Source organism: Mobula birostris, chromosome 21, assembly GCF_030028105.1.
Source record: "Mobula birostris isolate sMobBir1 chromosome 21, sMobBir1.hap1, whole genome shotgun sequence".
Lineage (NCBI taxonomy): Eukaryota > Metazoa > Chordata > Chondrichthyes > Myliobatiformes > Myliobatidae > Mobula > Mobula birostris.
Window position 1 is genome coordinate 10,994,440 of NC_092390.1, and position 25,845 is coordinate 11,020,284.

General features: G+C 46.0%; 1 protein-coding gene across 2 annotated transcripts in view; it reads left to right on the forward strand.

Annotated features, from left to right (window-relative positions):
- Positions 1–25,845, forward strand: part of hpse2 (heparanase 2) — a 346,454-nt gene that overhangs the window by 252,962 nt on the left and 67,647 nt on the right. For both annotated transcript variants that reach the window (XM_072239690.1, XM_072239691.1), the window contains exon 7: positions 15,096–15,189. In XM_072239690.1, the coding sequence (XP_072095791.1) occupies positions 15,096–15,189 (94 nt within the window). The remainder of the gene's footprint in view (positions 1–15,095; positions 15,190–25,845) is intronic.

Below are 25,845 nucleotides of genomic sequence, written 5' to 3' on the forward strand. Positions count from 1 at the left end.
CCTGCCTTTGTCCCTTCTCCTGTCAGTAGAAGCAGTTCAGCTGGGCTTAGTAGCTGAGCCACATGTGAAGGCCAGGACCTGGACTTGGTTGTCAGAGGGTATGTGAGATGCACCATTGGTAGCTTGTGAGAGCTTGTCACCACTAACTCCCTCCACCCAAGCTCCCCCCGCCCAAGCTCCCCCCGCCCCCCGGAGAAAACCCTTGTGGTCACAGAGAGAATGTACAAATTCCTCATGGACAGCACAGAACTGATCCCAGATTGGCATTGCTACTTGATTACGCTAACCACTACGCTATTGTGCATTCCCCATATTGTGCTTTCTGTTATTATTTTCATTGTACCACCTGAATGCGATGAAATGATCTGTATGGACGGCCTGCAAAGCAAGGTTTTCACTCTACCTCGGTAGATGTGACAATAATAAACCAAGTTACCAATTTAACATTTCAAATGCATGAGTTGCTACCCATCAGGATTGACCAAGACATCAGTGTCCTGAGGAAGGGATTCAGCCGGAAATGTTGACCATTTATTCCCCTTCACAGATGCTGCCTGACCTGCTGAGCTCCCCCAGCATTTGGTGTGTGTTGCAATCAATCATCTTTCCCTGGTACAAATACTCAGCTCTGAAGCTGGTGACTGTGGGGTGCTTTTGGGTGAGATGGTTGTCCTCATTCCTCAAGTCACTGGAGGATTGTTAACTTCCCCCAGATGCCCTGAATATACCTGTGCCTACCAGCAACCCTGGCAGCACATTCCATGCACCCACCTCTCTCAGTGTGAAGAACTTAACTCTGACATCCCCTCTGTACTTCCCTCCAATCACCTTAAAATTATGCCCTTTCATATTAGCCATTTCTGTCCTGGGAGAAAGGTGCTAGCTGTCCACTCGATCTCTCCCTCTTATCATCTTGTACACCTCTACCAGGCCACCCCTCATCCTCCTTCACTCCAAAGGGAAAAGCCCTAGCTCACTCAACCTGTCCCCGTAAAAGACACATCTAGTCCAGGCAGCATCTCCTCTGCGCCCTCTCCAAAGCTTTCACATGAGGTGACCAGAACTGAACATAATATTGCAAATGCTGCCTAACCATGACTTTATAGGGCTGCAACACTACCTCGTGGCCCTTGAACTCAATCCACGCTTCATGAAAGCCAACACGTCATAAGCCTTCTTAATCACTCTATCAACCTGCGCGACTTTGGCGCATCAACTTTGAACATTGTTGTCTATTTTTTGGATGGAGGGAAGTTATAAGGATTTCTGATACTAAAAGTGTGTTTATTTTATTCTTTAACACTGTAAGATGCTGGATAAGCTGGAGTTGTGTCTTCCTGCTGTGTCATGGCATTTGTAATATGATGTACCTTAGCCAGCCTGGTGAGGTCATTAAATTGGGTTGCACTCTGCTGGTGGGATTATACAGTACTACCCTTTTCTGCGTGTAACAGTTTGTTAAAGTGTCTGTCTCTTTTCTTTGCTAGCACAATGTCGTAAACACGTTGATTTTTGTAGGGCTATTTCCCTTTTAACGTTTGAGTGCAGCTCCCTACCTGTATCTTCTTTTATTTATTTTTTCAATCACTCTCTCTCACTTTCCCTCCTTCTCTCCCTTCTTCCTCTGTTAAGTTACTTGCTTTACTTTCATTTACAACATCCCACAAGCCTCAGCCCAGTTCTCTCCTTTCCAGGAATGAGTTCCTTGAGTACAGAATTAGGCTCTGTGAGGAACCTTGTTCAAATGCCAGGGAGAGTACTGGGTCACGCCAACAACCAGATGTCCTTTCCTCTCTCAAAGCACCAGATCACAGCTCAGAGCTATAGTCCTCCCGTGTTGAGAAGGAAGTCAACAGAGTAGGATATTGGAGTGAGCACAGAGTCAACCTTGGCTCAGGATCACCATTCCAGGCTCAAACCCAAAGGCTGTAGGATTGAGTTCCATCCCAGGGTCAGAACTAACAGATATGAGGAGGAATTCCTTTAGCCAGAGGGTGTTGAATCTGTGGAATTTATTGTCACTGATGGCTGTAGGGGCCAAGTCATTGGGTATTTTTTAAGTGGGGGTTGAGAGGCCAATCACAAACAAGAGAAGATCTGCAGATGCTGGATATCCAAAGGAACACACATAAAATGCTGGAGGAACTCAGCAGGCCAGGCAACATCTATGGCAAAGAGAACAGTCAATGTTTTGGGTCAAGACCCTTCAACAGGACGGGAGAAAAAAAGATGAGGAGTAGATTTAAAAGGTGGGGGGAGGGAAGGGAGAAACGCAAGGTGATAGGTGAAACCGGGAAGTGGTGGGGGAGGGTGTCACATTACCGGAAGTTCGAGAAATTGATGTTCATGCCATCAGGTTGGAGGCTACCCAGATGGAATATCAGGTGTTGTTCCTCCAACCTGATACACCTTATATTCTCACAAAATGCCGGAGGAACTCAGCAGGCCAGGAAGCATCTATGGTAAAAAGCGCAGTCGACGTTTTGGGTCCTGCTGAAGGGTTTCGGTCTGAAACATCCACTGTGCATTTCTCCACAGATGCTGCCTGGCCTGCTGTGTTCCTCCAGCATTTCGTGTGTGTTGCTCGGATTTCCAGCATCTGCAGATTTTCTCTTGTTTGTGACACCTTATATTCTGTCTGGGTAGCCTCCAAACTGATGGCATGAACATCAATTTCTCGAACTTCCAGTAATGCCTCCCTCTTCACCATTCCCCATCCCCCTTTCCCTCTCTCATCTTATCACCTCCCTCTGGTGCTCCTCTTGCCCCCTTTTTCTTTCTTCCATGGCCTTCTGTCCTCTCCTGTCAGATTCCCACTTCCCCAGCCCTGCATCTCTTTCAACAATCAACTTCCCAGCTCCTTACTTCACCCTCCCCCCACCCCCACTCCTGGTTCCACCTATCACCTTCTCCAAGAGAGCTCCTCTGTGACGTTCACTCTCAAGAACATAAAGCTGGAGAGCTTTTCCGCTCTTCACTCTTTGGAAGTAGTGGGATTTGTTCATACCTTCTTGATATCCTGAAATCAATGATCATTTATTTGGTTCATTTTGATGTTGAATGAAAGGTTACAGGTATTGCACCATTCAGACAGTTTCTGCGCCTCCTTTCTGTACACTGTTCCATTGCTATTTGTAATAATCCAATCACTGTGGTGTTGTCTGTAAATTTGATGACAGAGGAATTAACTGCAGTGGTCTGTTGAGTAGTTCTCCTCAAATAGAATCAGTAAGATTTCAATCATTTTGCACAATCTCCATTCTGTTTATGTAGTGCACAGCTTGGTTTCCTGCATTGCACCCTTTGTAGAAAGGATGTGTTGGCATTGGAGAGGATCCAGAGAAATGATCCCGGGAATGAAAGAGTTAACATGTGCGGGCTGTTTGATGGCTCTAGATCTGTACTCACTGGAGTTTAGAAGAATGAAGTGTGTGTGGGGGTGGGTGGGGAATCTCTTTGAAATCTATCAAATATTGAAAGGCCTAGATAGAATGGATGCGGAGAGAATGTCCCAATAGTGGGAGAGTCTAGAACTGGTGGCCACAGGCTGTTCCCAGAATAGAAAGATATCACTTAAGAACAGAGACGAGGAGAAATTTCTTTAGTTAGAGGGTGGTGAATATGTGGAATTCATTGCCAGAGATGGCTGTGGAGGCCAAGTCATTGGATATATTTAAAGGGGAGGTTGATAGGTTCTTGATTAGAAAGGGTGTCAAAGGTTACAGGGAGAAGGCAGGACAATGGGGTTGAGAGGGATAATAAATCAGCAAGAATGGAATGGAGGAGGTGACTCGATAGGCTGAATGGCCAAATTCTGCTCCTATGTCTTATGGTTTATGGTCTTATAATCTTATAAAGGCAGCATTTTGGGATCAAGTGTGCTATATAAACGTAGATCTTAAGGTATCAGATATCATGGTAAAGAGGTTATTAATGCCTGCCCAATTTGTGTTCTAATTACATAGGGAGCCAAGATATCAGTGCTCGCTTTACCTACCTTCAGGATAGCAGCGTCAATATACTAGGGCAGCAGTGCTTTGTAAAGGCAATCGATAAGAAATTTTCACCACATCAAGTCCCATTGCTTCCTGTGGGACAGTCATGATATTTGTTTCAAACCTCACCCAGAGGGAATATTTGTTTAAAGCTGTAAGGCATTGGGAAGGATACTGGCATAGGCTACTGATAGGACCATCAATCATACTTGTTTTCCTTTAATTTTAACGGGTTTCATTTATTAATGTGTAGTAAAATTTCTTATTGGGTTTCAATGGAATCTTATTTGCAATTTATTGCAAGACGACAAACTACTGCCAATGCAGTAATTATATGCAGTGGTACATTGCACGCACACAGATGTATGAGAAACATATCAGTCTGGATCAGGAGAAGACTATGTGGTCCCTTGAACCTGCCTGTCTTTCAGTAATATTGTTACTGGTGTGATCTTGGCCTGCACAACCCTTTCTACTTGTTCCCCGTGACCTAACAGTGAAAGCAAACCCTTCTGGCTTGGAATTATTTGATGGTCTCCATAACTCTCTGCAGTAGAAAATTCCAAAGCTTTACAGTCTTCTGTGAGAAGAGGATCCCCACTGCCTCCATCGTGTCCCATAGTTGTAGATTCCCCATGTGGGGAATCGTCCCTTCTGCATCCACACAGTACAAACCCCTTTGAGATCTTAAATAGAGTCACAGAAGCAAAATGGAAACAGGCTCTTCGACCCATTGTCCGTGCCCAACAGGGGATGCATTTCCCCACCTTTACCCCATATTCCTCTGAACCTTTCCCATCCACATACATGTACAAGTGTTTTTTTAAATGACTCAACAATTTCCTCTGGCAGCTTGCTCCATATATGGAAGATTATCAGGGTAAAAAAAGTTGTCCTCAGGTTCCTATTAAATCATTCCCCCACAACGCTCACAACACGGTGGAGGAACTCAGCAGGTCAGGCAGCATCCGTGGAAACGATCAGTCAACGTTTTGGGCTGAAGCCTTCGTCAGGACTGAAGAGGGAAGGGGCAGAGGCCCTATAAAGAAGGTGGGGGGAGGGTGGCAAGGAGAAGGCTGGTAGGTGCCAGGTGAAAAACCAGTAAGGGGAAAGATAAAGGGGTGGGGGAGGGGAAGCAGGGAGGGGATAGGCAGGAAAGGTGAAGAAGGAATAGGGGAAGACACAATGGGTAGTAGAAGGAGGCGGAACCATGAGGGAGGTGATAGGCAGCTGGGGGAGGGGGCAGAGTGACATAGGGATAGGGGAAGGGAGGGGGAGGGAATTACCGGAAGATGGAGAATTCTATGTTCATACCAAGGGGCTGGAGACTACCTAGACGGTATATGAGGTGTTGCTCCTCCAACCTGAGTTTAGCCTCATCATGGCAGTAGAGGAGGCCATGTATAGACATATCTGAATGGGAATGTGAAGCAGAGTTGAAGTGGGTGGCTACCGGGAGATCCTGTCTGTTGTGGCGGACGGAGCGGAGGTGCTCGACGAAGCGGTCCCCCCGTCTGCGTCGGGTCTCACCGATGTAGAGGAGGCCGCTCCGGGAGCACCCGATGCAATAGATGACCCCAACAGACTCACAAGTGAAGTGTTGCCTTACCTGGAAGGACTGTTTGGGGCCCTGACTGGTGGCAAGAGAGGAAGTGTAGGGACAGGTGTAGCACTTACGTTTACAGGGATAAGTGCCAGGTGGGAGATCCGTGGAGAGGGACGTGTGGACCAGGGAGTCGCGGAGGGACCGATCCCTGCGGAAAGTGGAGAGGGGTGGAGAGGGAAAGATGCGCTTAGTGGTGGGGTCCTGTTGAAGGTGGCGGAAGTTGCGGAGGATAATGTGCTGGATCCGGAGGCTGGTGGGGTGGTAGGTGAGGACAAGGGGAACTCTGTCCCTGTTGTGGTGGCGGGAGGATGGGATGAGGGCTGAAGTGTGGGAAATGAGGAGATGCGGGTGAGGGCATCATTGATGACGGTAGAAGGGAAAGAAAGAGGACATTTGAGATCTCCTGGAACGGAAAGCCTCATCCTGGGAGCAGATGCGGTGGAGACGGAGGAACTGGGAATAGGGAATGGCATTTTTGCATGTGGCAGGGTGGGAAGAGGTGTAGTCGAGGTAGTTATGAGAGTCAGTGGGCTTGTAGAAGATGTCAGTGGACAGTCTGTCTCCAGAGCTGGAGACCGAGAAATCGAGAAAGGGGAGAGAAGTGTCCGAGATAGACCAAGTGAATTTGAGGGCTGGGTGGAAGTTTGAAGTAAAGTCGATGAAATTGACGAGCTCAGCGTGGGTGCAGGAAGCAGCAACAATGTAGTCGTCAATGTACCAAAGGAAAAGTTGGGGAGCAGTACCAGAATAGGTTTGGAGCAAATCATTCTCCCCCCCCCCCCCACCTTAAAGCTATGCTCTCTAGTTCTTGATTACTCAGTCCTGGGAAAAAGACTGCCCATTCACCCCTATTTATGCCCCTCATCTTATACCCCTCTAGAAGATCACCCCTCATTTTCCTACGCTCTAGTGAACAAAGTCCCAACCAGCTCAGCTTCTCCCCACAATGCAATCCTTTGAGTCCCAGCACCAACTTCATACATTTCCTCTATACATTTCCATCTTAATAGCATCTTTCCTACAGCAGGGAGGCCAAAACTGAACACAATATCCAACGTAACGTCCAAGCTTCTATAATGAACATCTTGACTGATGAAGCCCAGCATGCCAAAAGCCTTGTTCACCACCCTGTCTACTGTGACACAGCTTTCATTGTACCTGTACTCCGAGGTCCCTCTGTTTAAGATGTTCCAAGACGATCACCTGTCATTCTTCAAAGCTTTAATGAACATTGTCCCACATCATGAGGCCTTCTTAGGTTGCAATCGCACATTGATAGGATGCAGAGCTGGGCTGAGAAGTGGGAGGTGGATTTCAATCCACTTTCAAATTTCTGATGGCTGGAGACATGTAAAAAGTATTCAAAACAGATTTAATGTAAACAAACATAAAGTAAAACAATTAACAAAGAATTCCCAAAGGATGTCAGTGATAGTTAAGAGAGGGATTAGAGATCAGCTTTATTCGTAGCATGTCCATCGAAACATACAGTGGAACGTGTCTTCTGCCTCTAATCAAATCCGCGTGGATCAAGCTGGGCAGCCTGTGAGTGTCGTCACACCTCTGTCACCAACATAGAATGCCTACAACTTGCCAACCCAAACCCACACCCCTGTAGGAGGAAACCAGATCATCTGGAGGAAAGCTGCACAGGGAGAACGTGCCAACTCCCTACAGACAACAGTGGGAATCGAACCCCGATCTCACAGCCAGCGCTGTAACATGTTGTGCTAACTGTTATGTCATCATACCATCCCCAATAAACTTTTCAATGGCCCCCACTGCTTTATTTTCACCATGGATGTCCAGTCCTTATATACCTCCATCCCCCACTAGGAAGGTCTCAAAGCTTTCTGCTTCTTTTTGGATTCCAGACCTAAACAGTTCCCCTCTACCATCACTCTGCTCCGTCTAGCGGAATTAGTCCTTACTCTTAATAATTTCTCCTTTGGCTCCTCCCACTTCCTCCAAACTAAAGCTGTAGCCATGGGCACCCGTATGGGTCCTAGCTATGCCTGCCTCTTTGTTGTCTTTGTGGAACAATCTATGTTCCAAACCTATTCTGGTATCTGTCCCCAACTTTTCCTTCGCTACATCGACGACCGCATTGGCACTGCTTCCTGCACGCATGCTGAGCTCGTTGACTTCATTAACTTTGCCTCCAACTTTCACCCTGCCCTCAAGTTTACCTGGTCCATTTCCGACACTTCCCTCCCCTTTCTAGATCTTTCTGTCTCTATCTCTGGAGACAGCTTATCTACTGATGTCTACTATAAGCCTACTGACTCTCACAGCTATCTGGACTATTCCTCTTCTCACCCTGTCTCTTGAAAAAATGCCAACCCCTTCTCGCAATTCCTTCGTCTCCGCCGCATCTGCTCTCAAGATGAGGCTTTTCATTCCAGGACGAAGGAGATGTCATTTTTTAAAGAAAGGGGCTTCCCTTCCTCCACCATCAATTCTGCTCTCAAACGCATCTCCCCCATTTCACGCACATCTGCTCTCACTCCATCCTCCCGCCACCCCACTAGGAATAGGGTTCCCCTTGTCCTCACCTACCACCCCACCAGCCTCCGGGTCCAACATATTATTCTCTGCAACTTCCGCCACCTCCAACGGGATCCCACCACTAAGCACATCTTTCCCTCCCCACCCCTGCTTTCCACAGGGATCGCTCCCTACGCGACTCCCTTGTCCATTCGTCCCCCCCCCCATCTCTCCCCACCGATCTCCCTCCTAGCACTTATCCATGTAAGCGGAACAAGTGCTACACATGCCCTTACACCTCCTCCCTCACCACCATTCAGAGCCCCAGACAGTCCTTCCAGGTGAGACGACACTTCACCTGTGAGTCTGCTGGGGTGATATACTGCGTCCAGTGCTCCCAATGTGGCCTTCTATATATTGGTGAGACCCGACGCAGACTGGGAGATCGTTTCGCTGAACACCTACGCTCTGTCCGCCAGAGAAAGCAGGATCTCCCAGTAGCCACACATTTTAATTCCACGTCCTATTCCCATTCTGATATGTCTATCCACGGCCTCCTCTACTGTAAAGATGAAGCCACACTCAGGTTGGAGGAACAACACCTTATATTCCGTCTGGGTAGCCTCCAACCTGATGGCATGAACATTGACTTCTCTAACTTCCGCTAATGCCCACCTCCCCCCGTACCCCATCTGTGATTTATTTATTTATATACACACATTCTTTTCCTCTCTCTCCTTTTTCTCCCTCTGTCCCTCTCACTATATCCCTTGCCCATCCTCTGGGCTTCCCCCCTCCGCCTTTTCTTTCTCCCTGGGCCTCCTGTCCCATGATCCTCTCATATCCCTTTTGCCAATCACCTGTCCAGCTCTTGGCTCCATCCCTCCCCCTCCTGTCTTCTCCTATCATTTTGGATCTCCCCCTCCCCCTCCCACTTTCAAATCTCTTACTAGCTCTTCTTTCAGTTAGTCCTGACGAAGGGTCTCAGCCCAAAACGTCGACTGTACCTCTTCCTATAGATGCTGCCTGGCCTGCTGCGTTCACCGGCAACTTTTATGTGTGTTGCTTGAAATTCCAGCATCTGCAGATTTCCTCATGTTTGCCTAATAAACCTGATTCTGTTTCGGATCACCCGTGGTTTGTTTTACCAGGATGGTGACGAAGGTAAAGAGTTTCCATCCATGTATCAGCTGGGGACCAGTTACATCCAAGTGCTCTTCCTGTGCATTCTTCCTCTGTCACAGGATTCCCTCATGAAGACAGTAGTAGAGCAGAGGATTGGGGTCATCCTGTCCAACCACTGGTCCGCCCCGGACTTTCACAGCTGCCATGTGCAAGTGTGAAAGCAACTGTCATGCAGAGTTGCTGGGTGGTCCCTCAACTCAACTCGGCACTCTGAGAGGTTGAAGGAGGTGCAGGAGAGGTTTACTAGGAACCAGGAAACACTAAACAGTTTGGAGCTTTCCCCAAAGAGAAGGAGAAGTCTTGAGGGTTGTCCTGAGGACAGAGAAAGTGTGGGAGGATAGGGAAAAGGGGAAGAGGATGTGTCATAAAATAATAAATCCAGCAGGAATTTGGGTCCTGTCATCAGATTGAGTGGAGTTTGATGCCTAGTACTCAGTGATGGACAGGTCGAGGGGTTGATACTGACGATCAAAGATGGAGAGTCGGCCAGAAGTCGAAGCCCATTGGTCGGAACCCTAAGTATGCTAACCTCTGCGAGTCTGCTGGGGAAGCTGAAGGTCCAATGTCTGTGAATCAGAGTCCAAGTCCACAGGAGGGTGGAGCCGAAGATGGTCTGTCCTGGGCTGGAGGACTGTGTATGTGCATGGGGTATGTGAGTGGGAACTCGTTTTATTGATTCTGGTGTTCTGTGTTGTTCTGCCTGGCATTGTGGGCATGCTATGTTGGCACCAGGATGTGTGGCAACACTTGCGGGCTGCCCCCAGCACACCCTTGGGTGTGTTTTTTGTTAACGGCAGTGATGCATCTCATGATATGTTTCGATGTACACGTGATAAATAAATCTGAGTCTTGCATCTTGAATCAAAATCAGGATTAATATCACCAGGTAACAAATTTCACGACGCATGCCAGTGATAGTAAACCTGATACTGGTTCTGAATGTTAGATAGACTTCGTGATCCGGAGAACAGTGGGGAATGTGGAATAATGAGGCAAGAAAGAAGGGTTTGTTGCTGGGATTAGATGGAGAGAGGTGGGGAGAATCAAACACAGCTCAAGCTGAAAGTCCTGTCTCTTTGCTATAAGTACATTGTGTTGCTATTGAGCATTGGAACCACATCCAGATCCTCGATAAGATACTTTGCCACAACTTCTTCCCTCGGCGGGACAGCTCATGCGCTGTAGCCATCAAAGGGGCAAAATGAAGGGCTGAATTGCATTGACACATTGTCAGCGGGTGTGTCTCGGAAATGTCTGGTGCCTATCATGCAGCAACTCGCTGTAATAAGGTAACACACAAAATGCTGGAGGAACTCTGCGAGTAAGGCAAGACTGAGGGGAGATTTGATAGGGATATGAGGGGTATAGATGAGGTAAATGCAAGCAGGTTGTGTGGGACTATGACCAGAGGACGCGGGTTAAGGGATGGGTGAAAAGTTGAAGGGGAACATGAGGGGAAACTTCTCCAGTCAGTGGGTCATGGGAGTGTGTGATGAGCTGCCAGCAATGGTGCCGCATGCAAATTCGATCTCTATACTTAAAGCAAAGTTTGGATAGATACATGGATGAGAAGGGTATGGAGGGCCATGGTCCTGGTGCAGGCTGATAGGAGTAGGCAGCTTAAGTGGTTTCAGCATGGACTAGATGGGCTGAAGGTCTTGTTTCTGTGTTGTACTTTTCTCTTGAGGGAAATAGACAGTCGATGTTTCAGGTCAAGACCCTTCATCTGGCTTACAGATCCTCAATAAGATTAATCTGCTCAACAGCAGAGGTAAATAATAGTCTAGGTGTCTTTCAAACTCTGCACAGAAAACAATCCATACCCTAAGGGACAGTCCTGATGAATGGCCTTGGCTCAAAACCATGACTATTTATTCCCCTCTGTAGATGCTGCCTGACTTGCTGAGTTCCTCCAGCAGTTTGTGTGTGTTCCTTGCCCTGAGGGATTTTTTAATTTCTTGCAGACCTTTGTTAAATTCAAACTGTGAATGTTTACTTTTCTCCCCAGTCTATTTGCTATAAGCCTTTGGAAAATTTAGAAAAATTCTTGGAAGTCAAAATCTGGCACATGAAACACGGGAAGCTTCCAAGAGTGTCCCTGGATGATTTGAGTATATCAGATTTGCCAAGCCAACAATTTCCTACAGTAATGACCTTGCTACTAGGTGTCTTGAATGTGCCCTGAAGTTCAAAGTAAATTTATAGTCGAAGTATGTATATGTCACCCTATACCACCCTGAGATTCATTTTCTTGCAGGCATTCACAGGAGAATAAAGAAATACGATAGAATCAATAAAAAACCAAAGACAAGCAACCAATGTGAAAAAGCAGACAAACTGCAAATACAAAAATGTAATAGTACATAATTAAACGAATAATACTGAGAACATAAGTTGTAGAGTCCTTGAAAGTGAATCCATAGGTTGTGGAATCAGTTCAGTGTTGAGCTGAGTGAGGAGAGTGAACTGAAACAAGGGAAACTCAGGGTTCACCTGCTTAGAGCTGGGAAGCCACCCTGGGAAAGAGAGTGAGTTGGAAAAGCAGTTCTAACATTGGACCAAGTTCCCTCTTCCAATGTTGGAATGGAAAGGGTGAACATACTTTGTATGGTATCTCCTGTATCTAATAAAGTGGATACATGCGCGTATGTTCATTGCCTTCTGCTGCTGTAGCCCATTCACTTCAAGGTTCGATGTGCTGTGCGTTCAGAGATGCTGTCCTGCACACCAGTGTTGTAACACGTTATTTGAGTTACTGCCATCAACCAGTCTGGCCGTTCTCCTCGGACCTCTCTCACTGACAAGGCGTCTTCACCCACTGCACTGCGGCTGTCTGGATGGTTTTCTATTTTTGCGCACCATTATCTGTAAACCCTAGAGGCTGCGATGTGTGAAAATCCTTCGGAGATCAGCAGTTCCTGGGGAGCTCAGACCAACTGTCTGGCACCGACAATCATTCCACGGTCAAAGTCAGTTAGATCACATTCCTTTCCCATTCCGATGTTTGGTTTGAACAAGGGGCGGCATGGTACCGTAGTGGTTAGCTCAACATTTTACAGTACAGGCGACCCAAGTTCTATTCCCACTGCTCCCCATAAGGAGTTTGTACATTCTCCCCGTGACTGTGTGGGTTTCCTTCCGGTGCTCTGGTTGGTAGGTTAGATTAGATTAGATTAGATTATGATGACACGCAGTCCTCTTTTATTGTCATTTAGTAATGCATGCATTAAGAAATGATACAATATTCCTCCAGTGTGATATCACAGAAACACAGGACAGACCAAGACTGAAAAACTGACAAAAACCACATAATTATAACATATACAAACGTGTAGTTACAACAGTGCAGCAATACCGTAACTTGATGAAGAACAGGCCATGGGCACAGTAAAAAAAGTTCAAAGTCTCTCGAAAGTCCCACATCTCATTTGATCATTGTAAACTGTCCCATGATTAGGCTAGTGTTAAACCAGGGGTGATTGCTGGAATGCGTGGCCCAGAATAAACAAACAAATAAATAAATAACAACTGAACCTCTTGACCATGTCTGCGTGCTTTTACACATTGAGTTGCTGCCACATGATTGGCTGATTTGCTATTTGCATTAACAAGCCGGTGTACCTAATAAAATGGCCGCTGAGTTACACTGACATGCTCAGCCAGGGCAAAGATTTCCCAGTGTGGCAACGTCCTCCTTGCTGTATTGACACCTCTGATGCGTGGTCAGACAGAGCAATCGCTTTGAACTTAAATAGGCTTCTCAGATAAATTGGATAAGTGACCGGGTTATTCTGTTTCGAGGTGTCGGTTGAGAAGTCACGGCTGTGCAGGGCAATAACACAACGAACGCCACGAGCTCTTATTTATCCAACTGATTGTGTGACTAAATTAACTTTGCAGCTCATTAATAACACTTATCAAATATTCTAACAACATTCCCAGAGAACAGCAGATTACTTGTCACAGATCTATTGCATATTTTTGGCCAAAAATATACCTTATTTAAAATATTTGTAATGATATAATAAAAGGTTTTCACCATAGCAACCATATCATCACGTCCCCTTATCATATTGGCCGACTATTTTAATGCCACTTTCCATTCTCATTCTGAGGTGTCAGTCCATGGACTCCTCTACTGCTGTGCTTAGGCCAAAGTCAGGTTGGAGGAGCAACAGCCTATCCACACACTCACTTACCTTGCCCCTCACCTGCCAGCCTGTACTCCTTCCTCTCCTCCCACCTTCTTTCTCTGGCTCCCCCCCCCCCATCATTTCCAGTCCTGTTGAATGGCCTCAGCTCAAAAAGCTGTCTGTTTATTCCCCTCTATAGATGCTGCCTGACCTGCTGAGTTCCTCAGGCATTTTTGTGTGTGTTGCTCTGGATTTCCAGCATCTAGAAATGTAGAAACAGAAAACCTACAGCACAATACAGGCCCTTCGGCCCACGATGCTGTGCCAAACATGTACTTACTTTAGAAATTACCTAGGGTTACCCATTTTAGAGTTTTTTAAAGATTAAGGTCTGTCACGAGCCTTGTGGCCCATCAGGACGGTGCTTATGCCGGTTTCCGTGGTGTGAAACAACTGAGAGTACGAGACTCCCCCCTGGATAGGACACCAGTCTATCGCGAGGTTAACCCTCAGCATTTTTGCCGGTAACCATTCTCAGCTGGGTAGACTGGAGCATTGTGTGGTTAAGCACCGTGCTCAAGGACACACACGCTGCCTCGGCTGAGGTTCGAACCCACAACCTTCAGATCAGCAGTCCAACACCCTAACCACTTGGCCACGCACCACACAGGGTTACCCATAGCCCTCTATTTTTCTGAGCTCCATGTACCTATCCAGGAGTCTCTTAAAAGACCCTATTGTATCCACCTCCACCACCAGCAGCCCATTCCACACACTCACCACCCTCTGCATAAAAAACTTACCCCTGACATCTCCTCTGTACCTACTTCCAAGCACCTTAAAACTGTGTCCCTGGGAAAAAGCCTCTGACTATCCACACGATCACTTGCGGAATCTCTTGTGTTTATGATTTTTTTCTTGTCATATTTACGCTTGTCAATACGGCCAGCAGATTCTTTAAGACAGACACCTAACTAAGCAATGCATAAATGCACAGACTGATGCAGTCTTAATTTGTACAAATGGGATTCATGTGGATTGGCAGAAGGACCAGTATTTGCATCGTGGACTGAAGAGCCTGTTTGTGTGCTGTGCAGCTCTGTGACTCTATGATGGAGCAGATGTGAAGAGTTAAGGAGCTTACTCCTGACCTGACTTCTTAAGAGCTACTTAACTTCAGAGTGTTTTCGAGCCCCACCACCATATTTCTGGTTTACAACATTAAGGTTCTGAAGAAAGGACGACACTCTGGGATGTTAACTCTGCTTCTTTCTCCATAGGTGTCAGCTGATCTCCCAAGCATCTGTATCACCACCCATTTCTACTTTTGACTCTGGAGAGTCTACAATTTTATGAGCCGAACTGATCAATCATTCTAGTTCACTCCCCTGCCCCCTCTAACTACTAACCCTGTCACTGCACTGTAAACACTTTAAACCACTTTTTATAATGTTGTTTACACTGTAAACACATGCTGGTATTTATCTATTTATGCACATTTTACTCCATATCCATACTTACAACTTTATTTTATATAATTTTTATTCTTTATGATTTTTAAATGTTGTTTTTTTCTGTTGCATGCTGTGCCATGACCAACGCACCACAGCACATTCCTGTTATATCTGTGGTGAATAAAGCTGATAGTTGGACAAAGGTCTGACATGTTTTACTGTCTGCCTGTTACAGTTATTATATCGATGACCAAACGGTAAAGGTGACTGACTTTATGAAGACCCGCCTCCTAGACACTCTCTCAGATCAGATCGCCAAGGTACAGAGGGTGAGTTCTCTGGTCTTACTGGGTCACTGTAAACGTGGAACATCAGTGCAAAGGGCGGTAACACCAAGTGGCAGAGGGAAGCCTCCTCCGGACTGGGGATCCATGTGTGAACGGTGGGAGGTGGTGCAAATGGAAGGTGGTTTTAGGGGAAAGCTCTGGCTCAAGCATGAAACCTCTATTATCAAAGATCCCAACCATCCAGCCATGCCAGCTACCATCAGCCAAGACTTACAGAAGCCCCAGGTCCCACACTACTAGGTTCAGGAACAGCTACTTCCTTCCTTCCATTCACCTCCTCAAGTAACCCTAACAAACACCTCAACCTGTCAATACTATGACTACTTTGCACTCCAGTGGATTTTGCTTTCTTTGTTCCAATTGTATTATTCCATGTAAAAAATGTGTATAATTTGTTTATTTTTTCTTGTGAACGCAGCTTATCTGATGTTATGTGATGCTGCTGCAAGTAAGCTTTACATTGCGGCATGTGCACACGGCAGTGAACTCGACCTTGATCTTGATTTTGAGTTTGATGAGGAGAGATTGCCTGGGCAGGACTTACGCCCATCAAGTTAGAAGGGTTAGAAACATATAAGATCTTGAGAGGTGCAGACAGGATGGATGTTGTACGGTTCTTTGTGGGAATAGGACCCGCTCTCGGGGTTTCACAACTGGCCTAAGAGTTCGGCTCGCCTTTGGAGACCTAGGACCTCAGGGCTCTGGAGATGGGCAGATCGAAGGTGGGTGTCCTGGACTGGTGTGTCGTGGGAGCTGGAACATCTTTGGCTATGTACCCAGAGACTTGAGATCTTAGGGCACAGAGCTTGAAAAAAGCGATGCAACGGACTTTTAACATCATAAACCAGCAATGTTATGTCTCCTCGCTGTGAAACGGAGATATCGCTTTCTTCCTTATTAGGAACAGAGAGAGCTTGTGGGTATGCCGAATACTGGGTGAACAAGTAGTCTTTGAGGTAACTGCAAGTCCGTGTCTTTGCTGTTGCTTTGCTCATGCTTGAGTGCTCAGTGGTGGCTGCTGATACTGCTTTTTGCCGGTCGGGGGAGGGGGGATTGTTGCTTTGCTGCTGCTTACGTGTGGGAGGGGGGAACTGGGGGGGTACTTCTAATATTTAACTGTCGTTCATTCTTTAGGGCACTCCTCTGTTTTTGTGGATGGTTGTGAAGAAAAAGCATTTCAGGATGTATATTGTATACATTAAATGTACCTTTGAAACCTTTGAAATGTTCCTCTTGTTTGAGAGCCCAGAACAGGGGAAAAGGGATTGGGGTCAGTGTGTAAAACTAAGGGGCCACCTGTTTAAGGGAAGATAAGGCTACATTTTTTTTCTCTCTCAGAGGCTTGTCAGTGAACTTGCTTTCCAAAGGGCAATAGAAGCAAGATTTTTGAATCCTTTTTAAGCAGAGGAAGATTGAAGATTTAAGTTTATTTATGATGTGTACCTTGAAACAGTGAAACGTTTCATTTGCGGTACCAACCTATATACCCGAGGGTGTGCTGGGGGCAGCCTACAAGTGTTGCCACACATTCTGATGCCAACAGAAAGTTGTAAAATCTCCATCTCGGGTACTAGCCTCCGTTATATCCGAGACATCTTCAGGGAGCAGTATCTCAGAAAAGCAGCATCCATCATTAAGGACCCCAACCTCCCAGGAAATGCTCTCTTCTCGTTGCTACCATAAGGAAGGAGGCACGGAAGCCTAAAGGCACACACTCAACGATTCAGGAACAGTTTCTTCCCCTCTGATGTCTGATTCCTAAATGGACATTGAACCCAAGAACACTACTATTTTTAATTTAACTATTTAATATACATATATAGACTTGCTGTAATTGATTTACTTTTTTTTCTATATTACCATGTATTACATTGTACTGCTGCTGCTAAGTAAACAAATTTCACAACATATGCCGGTGAGATTAAACCTGATTCCCATTCTGATTTTGAGTCAACATTGCCTAGCCACAATGCTTTGCAGAACAACACAGAACACAACAAGCAACAAACAACAACAGCAGAGCAAGCCCTATTCCTCCCTCCTACACACACATAGGTAGTCCCCTAACCCCAGGACAGACCTCCAGCCTCCAGTGGATTAGGAACTTCAGACAGTGGGCTTCGACCTCACCAGTGGACTCACAGAAATCCACAGACTTGGCTCTAGCCAACAGGCTTTGACTTCTGGACTTCTGATTCGACCCTTGGGCCTTGATCCTCGGCATCGATCCCAGGGCGCGCCAATCACTGAACACCAGGTCTTGAACTCGAGACTCGCAGATGGATGACAAGACCCTGAGCACTAGGGCCTCGAACTCTGGTCCTGCTGATCTGCAAACCCAGGGAGTCATCAGAACTCATTCCTCTTACTCGCATGCAATTCTGACTCCAGAACACAGCGATAACTTGCTGACCTAGAGTGGTCCTTGTCCACTTTCTGCTGACCCAACGTCCAACCAAGTTTCTTGATAAGCAAACAGGGTGAAAGCTTGTTGAGTGCGGGTTGGAATGCTATGATCTTATTGAGGCACACAGAATGACGGATGAACTCAGCAGGCCAGGGCTGTGATACTCAGGATGAACAATGCCTGCAATTTGGATTGCACGCAACAGCAAGCCACATCTGGGACCTGTGAATCAGCCAGTAAGTGAAGAGGAGATTATTGTTAAAGTCCAGTGAGGTACAGGTCCAGTTAAAAACTTGCTTGCACCAGCATCACAGGCATAGATAATGTGAGTATGCATTTTATAAAAAGTATGCATGATGGAGAAGAGTGAGAAAACCATCTGTTGAAAAACAAGTTCTTAGAGCAAAGACAAAAGACCATGGCAGTGCAAGAGATGGTCGTTGGTATTCCATTGCTGAGGTAGGGTTCTGGTTGTGCAGGTCGTTTCAAGAACCTGATGGTTGTATGAAAAGAGCTGTTTGGTGGTTTGGGACTTCAGGCTTCCGTACCTACAAAAAGTTGGAGGAACTCAGTAGGTCAGGCAGCATCTATGGAGAGGAATATACAGTCAACATTTTGGACTGAGTGAACTGATGAAGGGTCTCAGCCCAAAATATCGACTGTTTATTCCTCTCCGTAGATGCTGTCTGACCTGCTGAGATCTTCCAGCATTTTGTGTGTGTGTTGCTCTGGATTTCCAGCACCTGCAAGAATTTCTTGTGTTTAGGCTTCTGCTGTACTTCCTTACAAACGGGAGCAGTGAGAAGAGCGTGTGACCTGGATAGGGAGAGTTCTTGATGATAAATATCACCAAGTAGAGCAGTGGGCTAAGCACACACCCCTGAGGAGCACCCATGTTGATCGTCAGCGAGAAGGAGATGTTATCACCAATCCATACAGATTGTGGTCTGCTGGTTAGGAAGTCGAGGATCCAATTGCAGAGGGAGGTACAGACACCCAGGTTCTGTAACTTCTCAATCAGGATTGTGGGGATGATGGTATTAAATGCTGAGCTATAGTCGATGAACAGCATCCTGACATAGGTGTTTGTATTATCCAGGTGGTCTAAAGCTGTGTGAAAAGCCATTGAGACTGTGTCTGCTGTTGAGCTATTGTGGCGATAGACAAATTGCAAAAGGTCCAAGTCCTTGCTGGGGTAGGAGATCAGTCTAGTCATGACCAATCTCTCAAAGGATTTCATCATTGTCGATGTGAGTGCTACCTAGCGATAGTCATTAAGGCAGCTCACATTATTCTTCTTAGGCACTGGTATAATTGCTGCCTTTTTAAAGCAAGTGGGAACTTTCAGTAATGCATCCGCAGAAGTTAGAGTATTTGATGGCATGCCAAATCTCCTCAAGCTTATAAGAAACTAGAGGATGCTGCCTTATGTGATGGTGCCCATGTACAGGGCCAGGACAGGCCGGCTGAGATATTAGCAACCAGGAACCTGAAGTTGCTTGCCCCCTCCACCTCTGACCCAGCAATGAGAACTGGACTGGAATGCCTCACCGTGCATGTGAGTCAGTCTCGGACTTTAGCCTGTACAGTTTGATACTGGCGGCTTGGTGTGAAAGTGCTGGCCGCCACCAGTGAGACATGACAGCCGGCAACAGCTGGCAGCAGCTGGCTGTCTGGGCTCCGTATTGCGGCGGCTGGAACTGTGGAGGCAGTGACTGCAGCGCCCTCTACTGCCTGGCAGCACTGGTAAATCCTCCACCTTTCCTCTCGGGAAGTTGCTTCAGTTGACATCTGACTCTAACAGCAAGATTTGGAACCATTTTAAAACAACTGATAAATAACTGCCAAAATTTGCTGTTTGTTTTAGATCAGTTTTGTTCAATGCAACCAAATTAAGTGGATTTCATGCTCCACCATCCTCTCCTATCTGATTTCACCATCTGCAGCCCCTTATACAACAGAGGTATACAAAATTGCACAGGGAGAGTATACAGACAGCGGCAGAATTGCATCTAGGTTGCTGGCGCTGTAGAAGTGTTATGCTAAATGACGACACCACCATGCTGCCCTGAAATCTGAAATTAAAACAGGAAATGTTGGAAGCACTTAGTAGGTCAGGAGAGAGTAACCGAACAGAGGTTCAGAGATCCTTTGTGTCACAGTGTGCACTGGCAATGTTGGAACACAGGCACAGAGAAGGACAGACTCCAATGTAGAAACCAAAGTTTGTTCTGAAGAATTCTAACAGGACGGCAGCAGCTCAGCCGAGTAACAGCATGAGGTGTAACATTCTCAAAACTAAGACCCTGCAATTAATGCTGATCGGATGTCCACTTAAACAGTGCAAGTACCACTGAACCCTGAGCCATTCAAAATAAACTTAACAAGTTTAAACAGAAAGACCAGGAGACCTCATTACAAAGAGAAAACAGGAAATATTGGAAGCATTTAGTAGGTCAGGATTACTTGAGAAAAACACAAGGAACTCTGAACGATTGTGTGAATGAGACGTGAGAGAATAGGACCAATCAAGTGTGACAGTGGAAAAGTGAGTATGGAACCGGAGGAAATAGCGGATGTACTTAATGAATACTTTGCTTCAGTATATTCACTACGGAAAAGGATCCTGGCAATTGTAGGGATGACTTGCAGTGGACTGAAAAGCATGAGCATGTAGATATTAAGGAAGAGGATGTGCTAGAGATTTTGGAATGCATTAAGCTGGATAATATCCTCTTAATGTCTTGTATACTTGGAGACATGATAAGAGGTATACAAGATATTAAGAGGAATAGATAAAGTGGACAGCCAGTGCCTCTTCCCCAGGGCACCACTGCTCAATACAAGAGGACATGGCTTTAAGGTAAGGGGTGGGAAGTTCAAGGGGGATATTAGGGGAAGGTTTTTTACTCAGAGAGTGGTTGGTGTGTGGAATGCACTGCCTGAGTCAGTGGTGGAGGCAGATACACTAGTGAAATTTAAGAGACTACTAGACAGGTATATGGAGGAATTTAAGGTGGGGGTTATATGGGAGGCCGGGTTTAAGGGTTGGCACAACATTGTGGGCTGAAGGGCCTGTACTGTGCTGTACTATTCTCTGTTCTATGTTCTATAAGTCATCGAGACTGGATGGGATGTACCCCAGGCTATTGTGGGAAGTGAGGGAGGAGATTGCTGAGCCTCTGGCAATGATCTTTGCATCATCATTGAGGACGGGAGAGGTTCCGGAGGATTGGAGGGTTGAGGATGTTGTTCCATGATTCAAGAAAGGGAGTAGGGATAGCCCAGGAAATTATAGGCTAGTGAGTCTTACTTCAGTGGTTGGTAAGGTGATGGAGAAGATCCTGAGAGGCAGGACTTATGAACATTTGAAGAGGCATAATATGATTAGGAGTAGTCAGCATGGCTTTGTCAAAGGCAGGTCGTGCCTTACGAGTCTGACTGAATTTTTTGAGGTTGTGACTAAACACATTCATGAAGGAAGAGCAGTAGATATGGTGTATATGGATTTTAGCAAGGCATTTGATAAGGTACCCTGTGCAAGGCTTATTGAGAAAGCAAGGAGGCATGGGATCCAAGAGGACATTGCTTTATGGATCCAGAATTGGCTTGTTCACAGAAGGCAAAGAGTGGTTGTAGACGGGTCATATTCTGCATGGAGGTCAGTGACCAGTGGTGTGCCTCAGGGATCTGTTCTGGGACCCCTACTCTTTGTGATTTTTATAAATGACCTGGATGAGGAAGTGGAGGGATAGATTCGTAAATTTGCTGATGACACAGAGGTTGGGGGTGTTGTGGATAGTGTGGAGGGCTGTCAGAGGTTACAGTGGGACATTGATAGGATGCAAAACTGGGCTGAGAAGTGACAGATGGAGTTCAACCCGGATAAGTGTGAGGGGGTTCATTTTGGTAGGTCAAATATGATGGCAGAATATAGCATTAATGGTAAGACTCTTGGCAGTGTGGAGGATCAGAGGGATCTTGGGGTCCGAGTTCATAGGACATTCAAAGCTACTATGCAGGTTGACTCTGTGGTTAAGAAGACATATGGTGCATTGGCCTTCATCGATCGTGGGATTGGGTTTAAGAGCCGAGAGGTAAAGTTGCAGTTATATTGGACCCTGGTCAGTCCCACTTGGAGTACTGTGCTCAATTCCGGTCGCCTCACTACAAGAAGAACGTGGAAACCATAGAAAGGGTGCAGAGGAGATTTACAAGGATGCTGCCTGGATTGGGGAGCATGCCTTATGAGAATAGGTTGAGTGAACTCGGCTTTTTCTCCTTGGAGTGATGGAGGATGAGAGGTGACTGGATAGAGGTGTACAAGATAATGAGAGGCATTGATTGTGTGGATAGTCAGAGACTTTTCCCCAGGGCTGAAATGGCTATTACGGGAGGGCATAAAGGTGCTCGGAAGTTGGTACAGAGGAGATGTCAGTGGTAAGTTTTTTTACGCAGGGAATGGTGAGTGCGTGGAATGGGCTGCTGGCGGCGGTGGTGGAGATGGAAATGATAGGGTCTTTTAAGAGGCTCCTAGATAGGTACATGGAGCTTAGCAAAATAGAGGGCTATGGGTAAGCCTAGGTAGTTCTAAGGTAAGGACATGTTCGGCACAGCTTTGTGGGCCGAAGGGCCCGTATTGTGCTGTAGGTTTTCTATGTTTCTATGTTTCTATGATTAAACAACAATTAACCACTTCTGATGCTCTAAAAATCTTGGAGACCAACAACCTCCAGCTCCCAGTACAGGCCTGAAGAGCACATTACACTTTGTCAGACACGTTGAATGACTCTGGTTATATTTGGGGAACTCTGTTCCCCTGCTGTGTGGTACTTGGGATTTAGATTGGTGTATTATTATCACATGTTCTGAGGTACAGTGATAAACTTTTGTTTTGTGTGCCATCCAGACAAGTCATGCCATACACTTGTACATCAAGGTAGGAAAAAGAAGAGAGAATGCAGAATATATTGCTATAGTTACAGACAAAATCATACAACAGGGAAACAGAACTTTCAGCCAATTTGGTATATGCTGACCATGATGCCCATTTAAGCCAGTTCCACTTGCCTACATCTGGCCCATGCCCTTCTTAATCTTTCCTATCCATATACTTATCCAAATATCTTTTAAATGATGTTACAAACCTCCCTCAATCACTTTCTCAGGCTATTCATTCCCTAGGTGAAAATAAACACCCCTTAAATTACCCTTGAATATCTCCCCTCTTGCCTTAAATCTAATCCCTCTAGTTCTTCATACCTCAACCCTAGGAAAAAGATTGTGCACGTTGACCCTATCTATGCCACTCATGGTTTTATAGACCTCTGCTAGATCACCCCTTGTTGTCCTAGGTTCCAATGAAAAATGTCCCAACCTGCTCAGCCTCTCTCCCCCAAGTCCTGCCAGCATCCTTGTAGGTGTCGTGCAGATAGACAAATAAAGTGTAAGAAATGGTGATGAGGTGGAGATGGTTGAGAGCTTCAAGTTCCTGGGTGCAAATCCCAACAACAATTTATTATGATTCAAATACCAACAACAATTTATTATGATCCAACCACATCGATGCTATGGCCAAAAAAGCTCAGTACAGCCTCTACTGGGTAAAGGAGCTTCTGTTTGAGGGGATTAGCATTCTCCCAATCCAAGTCTATTGGTGTGTGTTAACATTTATTCATTTGTTTGTTATGTGCTGTGTCATATGTTGTGGGCGATCATGATCTTATCCATGACTAGAATTGTTCTGGGCAGATTTTTCTACAGAGCGGATACAGAACTTCTTCTGGATGGTATCTTTACAGGATGGGTGACCCCAGCCATTATTAATACCCTTCAGGGATTGTCTGCAGGCTTGAGTGGTCACATAACCAAGACATGTGATATACACCAGCTATTCATACGACCATCCACCATCTGCTTCCATGGCTTCGCGTTACCCTGATCCGGGGCTAAGTAGATGCTACACTTTGCCCAAAGGTGACTTGCAGGCTAGTCTTACACCTCCTTCGGTAGAGATGTGTCTCCACCTGCACACCCATCATTTGAGGACTTTTTAAAAGCAAGTTTGCTGTCAATAATTCTGGTTAAAAATAAAATATCTTCTACTGCAATGGAACATTTCTTGAAATCAAAGTGTTCTGCGGTGGCTAAGATCGTAAGTTTGCGAAGGACAGTAGGTAATTTGTACTGCAGTAACATTGAAGAGCTGGATGCCGTGGACTGGCTGCCTGGTAGAACCAGCACTTGACTCACAGTGAAGCAAAACCATTGGACCATGGTGCTGCCAATCGCCAAGAGGCCGGATGTTCGGACAGACCTGCTCCTGTGATTTGAGCTTCCTTACGGGTTTGTGGATGGTATTAATCCCGTATTTCTTTGGGATCCCGGCAATCGTTACAGAAACTGTGGAAATATAGGGAAGACAGGCACGGGTTCCTCCTCATTGTTAGGTTCCCTGGTTTTTCCGTCAGCCCCTTTAAGAGCCCAAATGGTTTCCTTCGCCTTGTAGCCATTCTGTAGGAATGTTGTGCATAATTGTCTTGTTTCCTCAGGGAGACTGTCTGGGTCGAAATAGTTTTCGCACGGTTAATCAAAGTAGAAAGAACCACTCTATGTTGGGAGTTGTGATGATGGCTGTTATTATTGAGGTATAAGTCCGTGTGAGTGGCTTTCTGATACTACCGTCCGAGTAGTCTGAGGCTACCGTCCGGTTTGCATCGTTAGAATGTCCAGGAACAGGAGGCAACGAGGGTGAAGGTCCCACTCAAAGTGAGAACTGGAATTTGATTGTAAACAAGGTGGGAGCGCGGAAACCTGATTGGATGAGGACTAACCAATCAGGAGGGACAGATTACAGGGTTGTAAATACCACCGGACTAGACGTGCCTGGGCATCGTTCTTGCAGAAGGTGGAAGAGTTTGTCATCGAAAAGTCGGTTATAATGAATACCTGTACCCGTCTGGAAACCCAAGAGAAGAGTATTCATCATACATGCCCAGAAAACACAAGATCCTTTTCTCTATCAGTCCACCTTTTGGATTGCACTAACCACTATGCTACTATGTCACCCCAGTGCAACAACAATAAGCCAAGATTCAAGTTTGATTATCGCCCATAAAGTGTAATTTGCATTAATAACCAACACAACCTTAGGATGTGCTGGGGGCAGCCCGCAAGTGTCGCCACACATTCCGGTGCCAACATAGCATGCCCACAATGATTGGCAGAACCACACTGAACATGATAAGTAACAAAACAACAACTTCAAAGCAAGTCCCGTTCCTCCCTCACCCCCACACACAAACATAGTCCTCTAACTCCCAGACAGTCTGTATTCTTTGGCCTCCAGACTCCAGTGGACCCCGATTTGGAGAGTCTAGAGTCCAGCTTATTGTACTAGGAATCTGTTCAATGGCTTTATAACAATGGGATGGAAGTAATTAGTCGTAGTCATACTTTATTGATCCCGGGGGAAATTGGTTTTCGTTACAGTTGCACCATAAATAATAAATAGTAATAAAACCATAAATAGTTAAATAGTAATATGTAAATTATGCCAGTAAATTATGAAATAAGTCCAGGACTAGCCTATTGGCTCAGGGTGTCTGACCCTCCAAGGGAGGAGTTGTAAAGTTTGATGGCCACAGGCAGGAATGACTTCCTATGATGCTCTGTGTTGCATCTCGGTGGAATGAGTCTCTGGGTGAATGTACTCCTGTGCCCACCCAGTACATTATGTAGTGGATGGGAGACATCGACCAAGATGGCATGCAACTTGGACAGCATCCTCTTTTCAGACACCACCGTGAGAGAGTCCAGTTCCATCCCCACAACATCACTGGCCTTACGAATGAGTTTGTTGATTCTGTTGGTGTCAGCTATCCTCAGCCTGCTGCCCCAGCACACAACAGCAAACATGATCGCACTGGCCACCACAGACTCGTAGAACATCCTCAGCATCGTCCGGCAGATGTTAAAGGACCTCAGTCTCCTCAAGAAATAGAGACGGCTCTGTCCCTTCTTGTAGACAGCCTCAGTGTTCTTTGACCAGTCCAGTTTATTGTCAATTCGTATCCCCAGGTATTTGTAATCCTCCACCATGTCCACACTGACCCCCTGGATGGAAACAGGGGTCACCAGTACCTTAGCTCTCCTCAGGTCTACCACCAGCTCCTTAGTCTTTTTCACATTAAGCTGCAGATAATTCTGCTCACACCATGTGACAAAGTTTC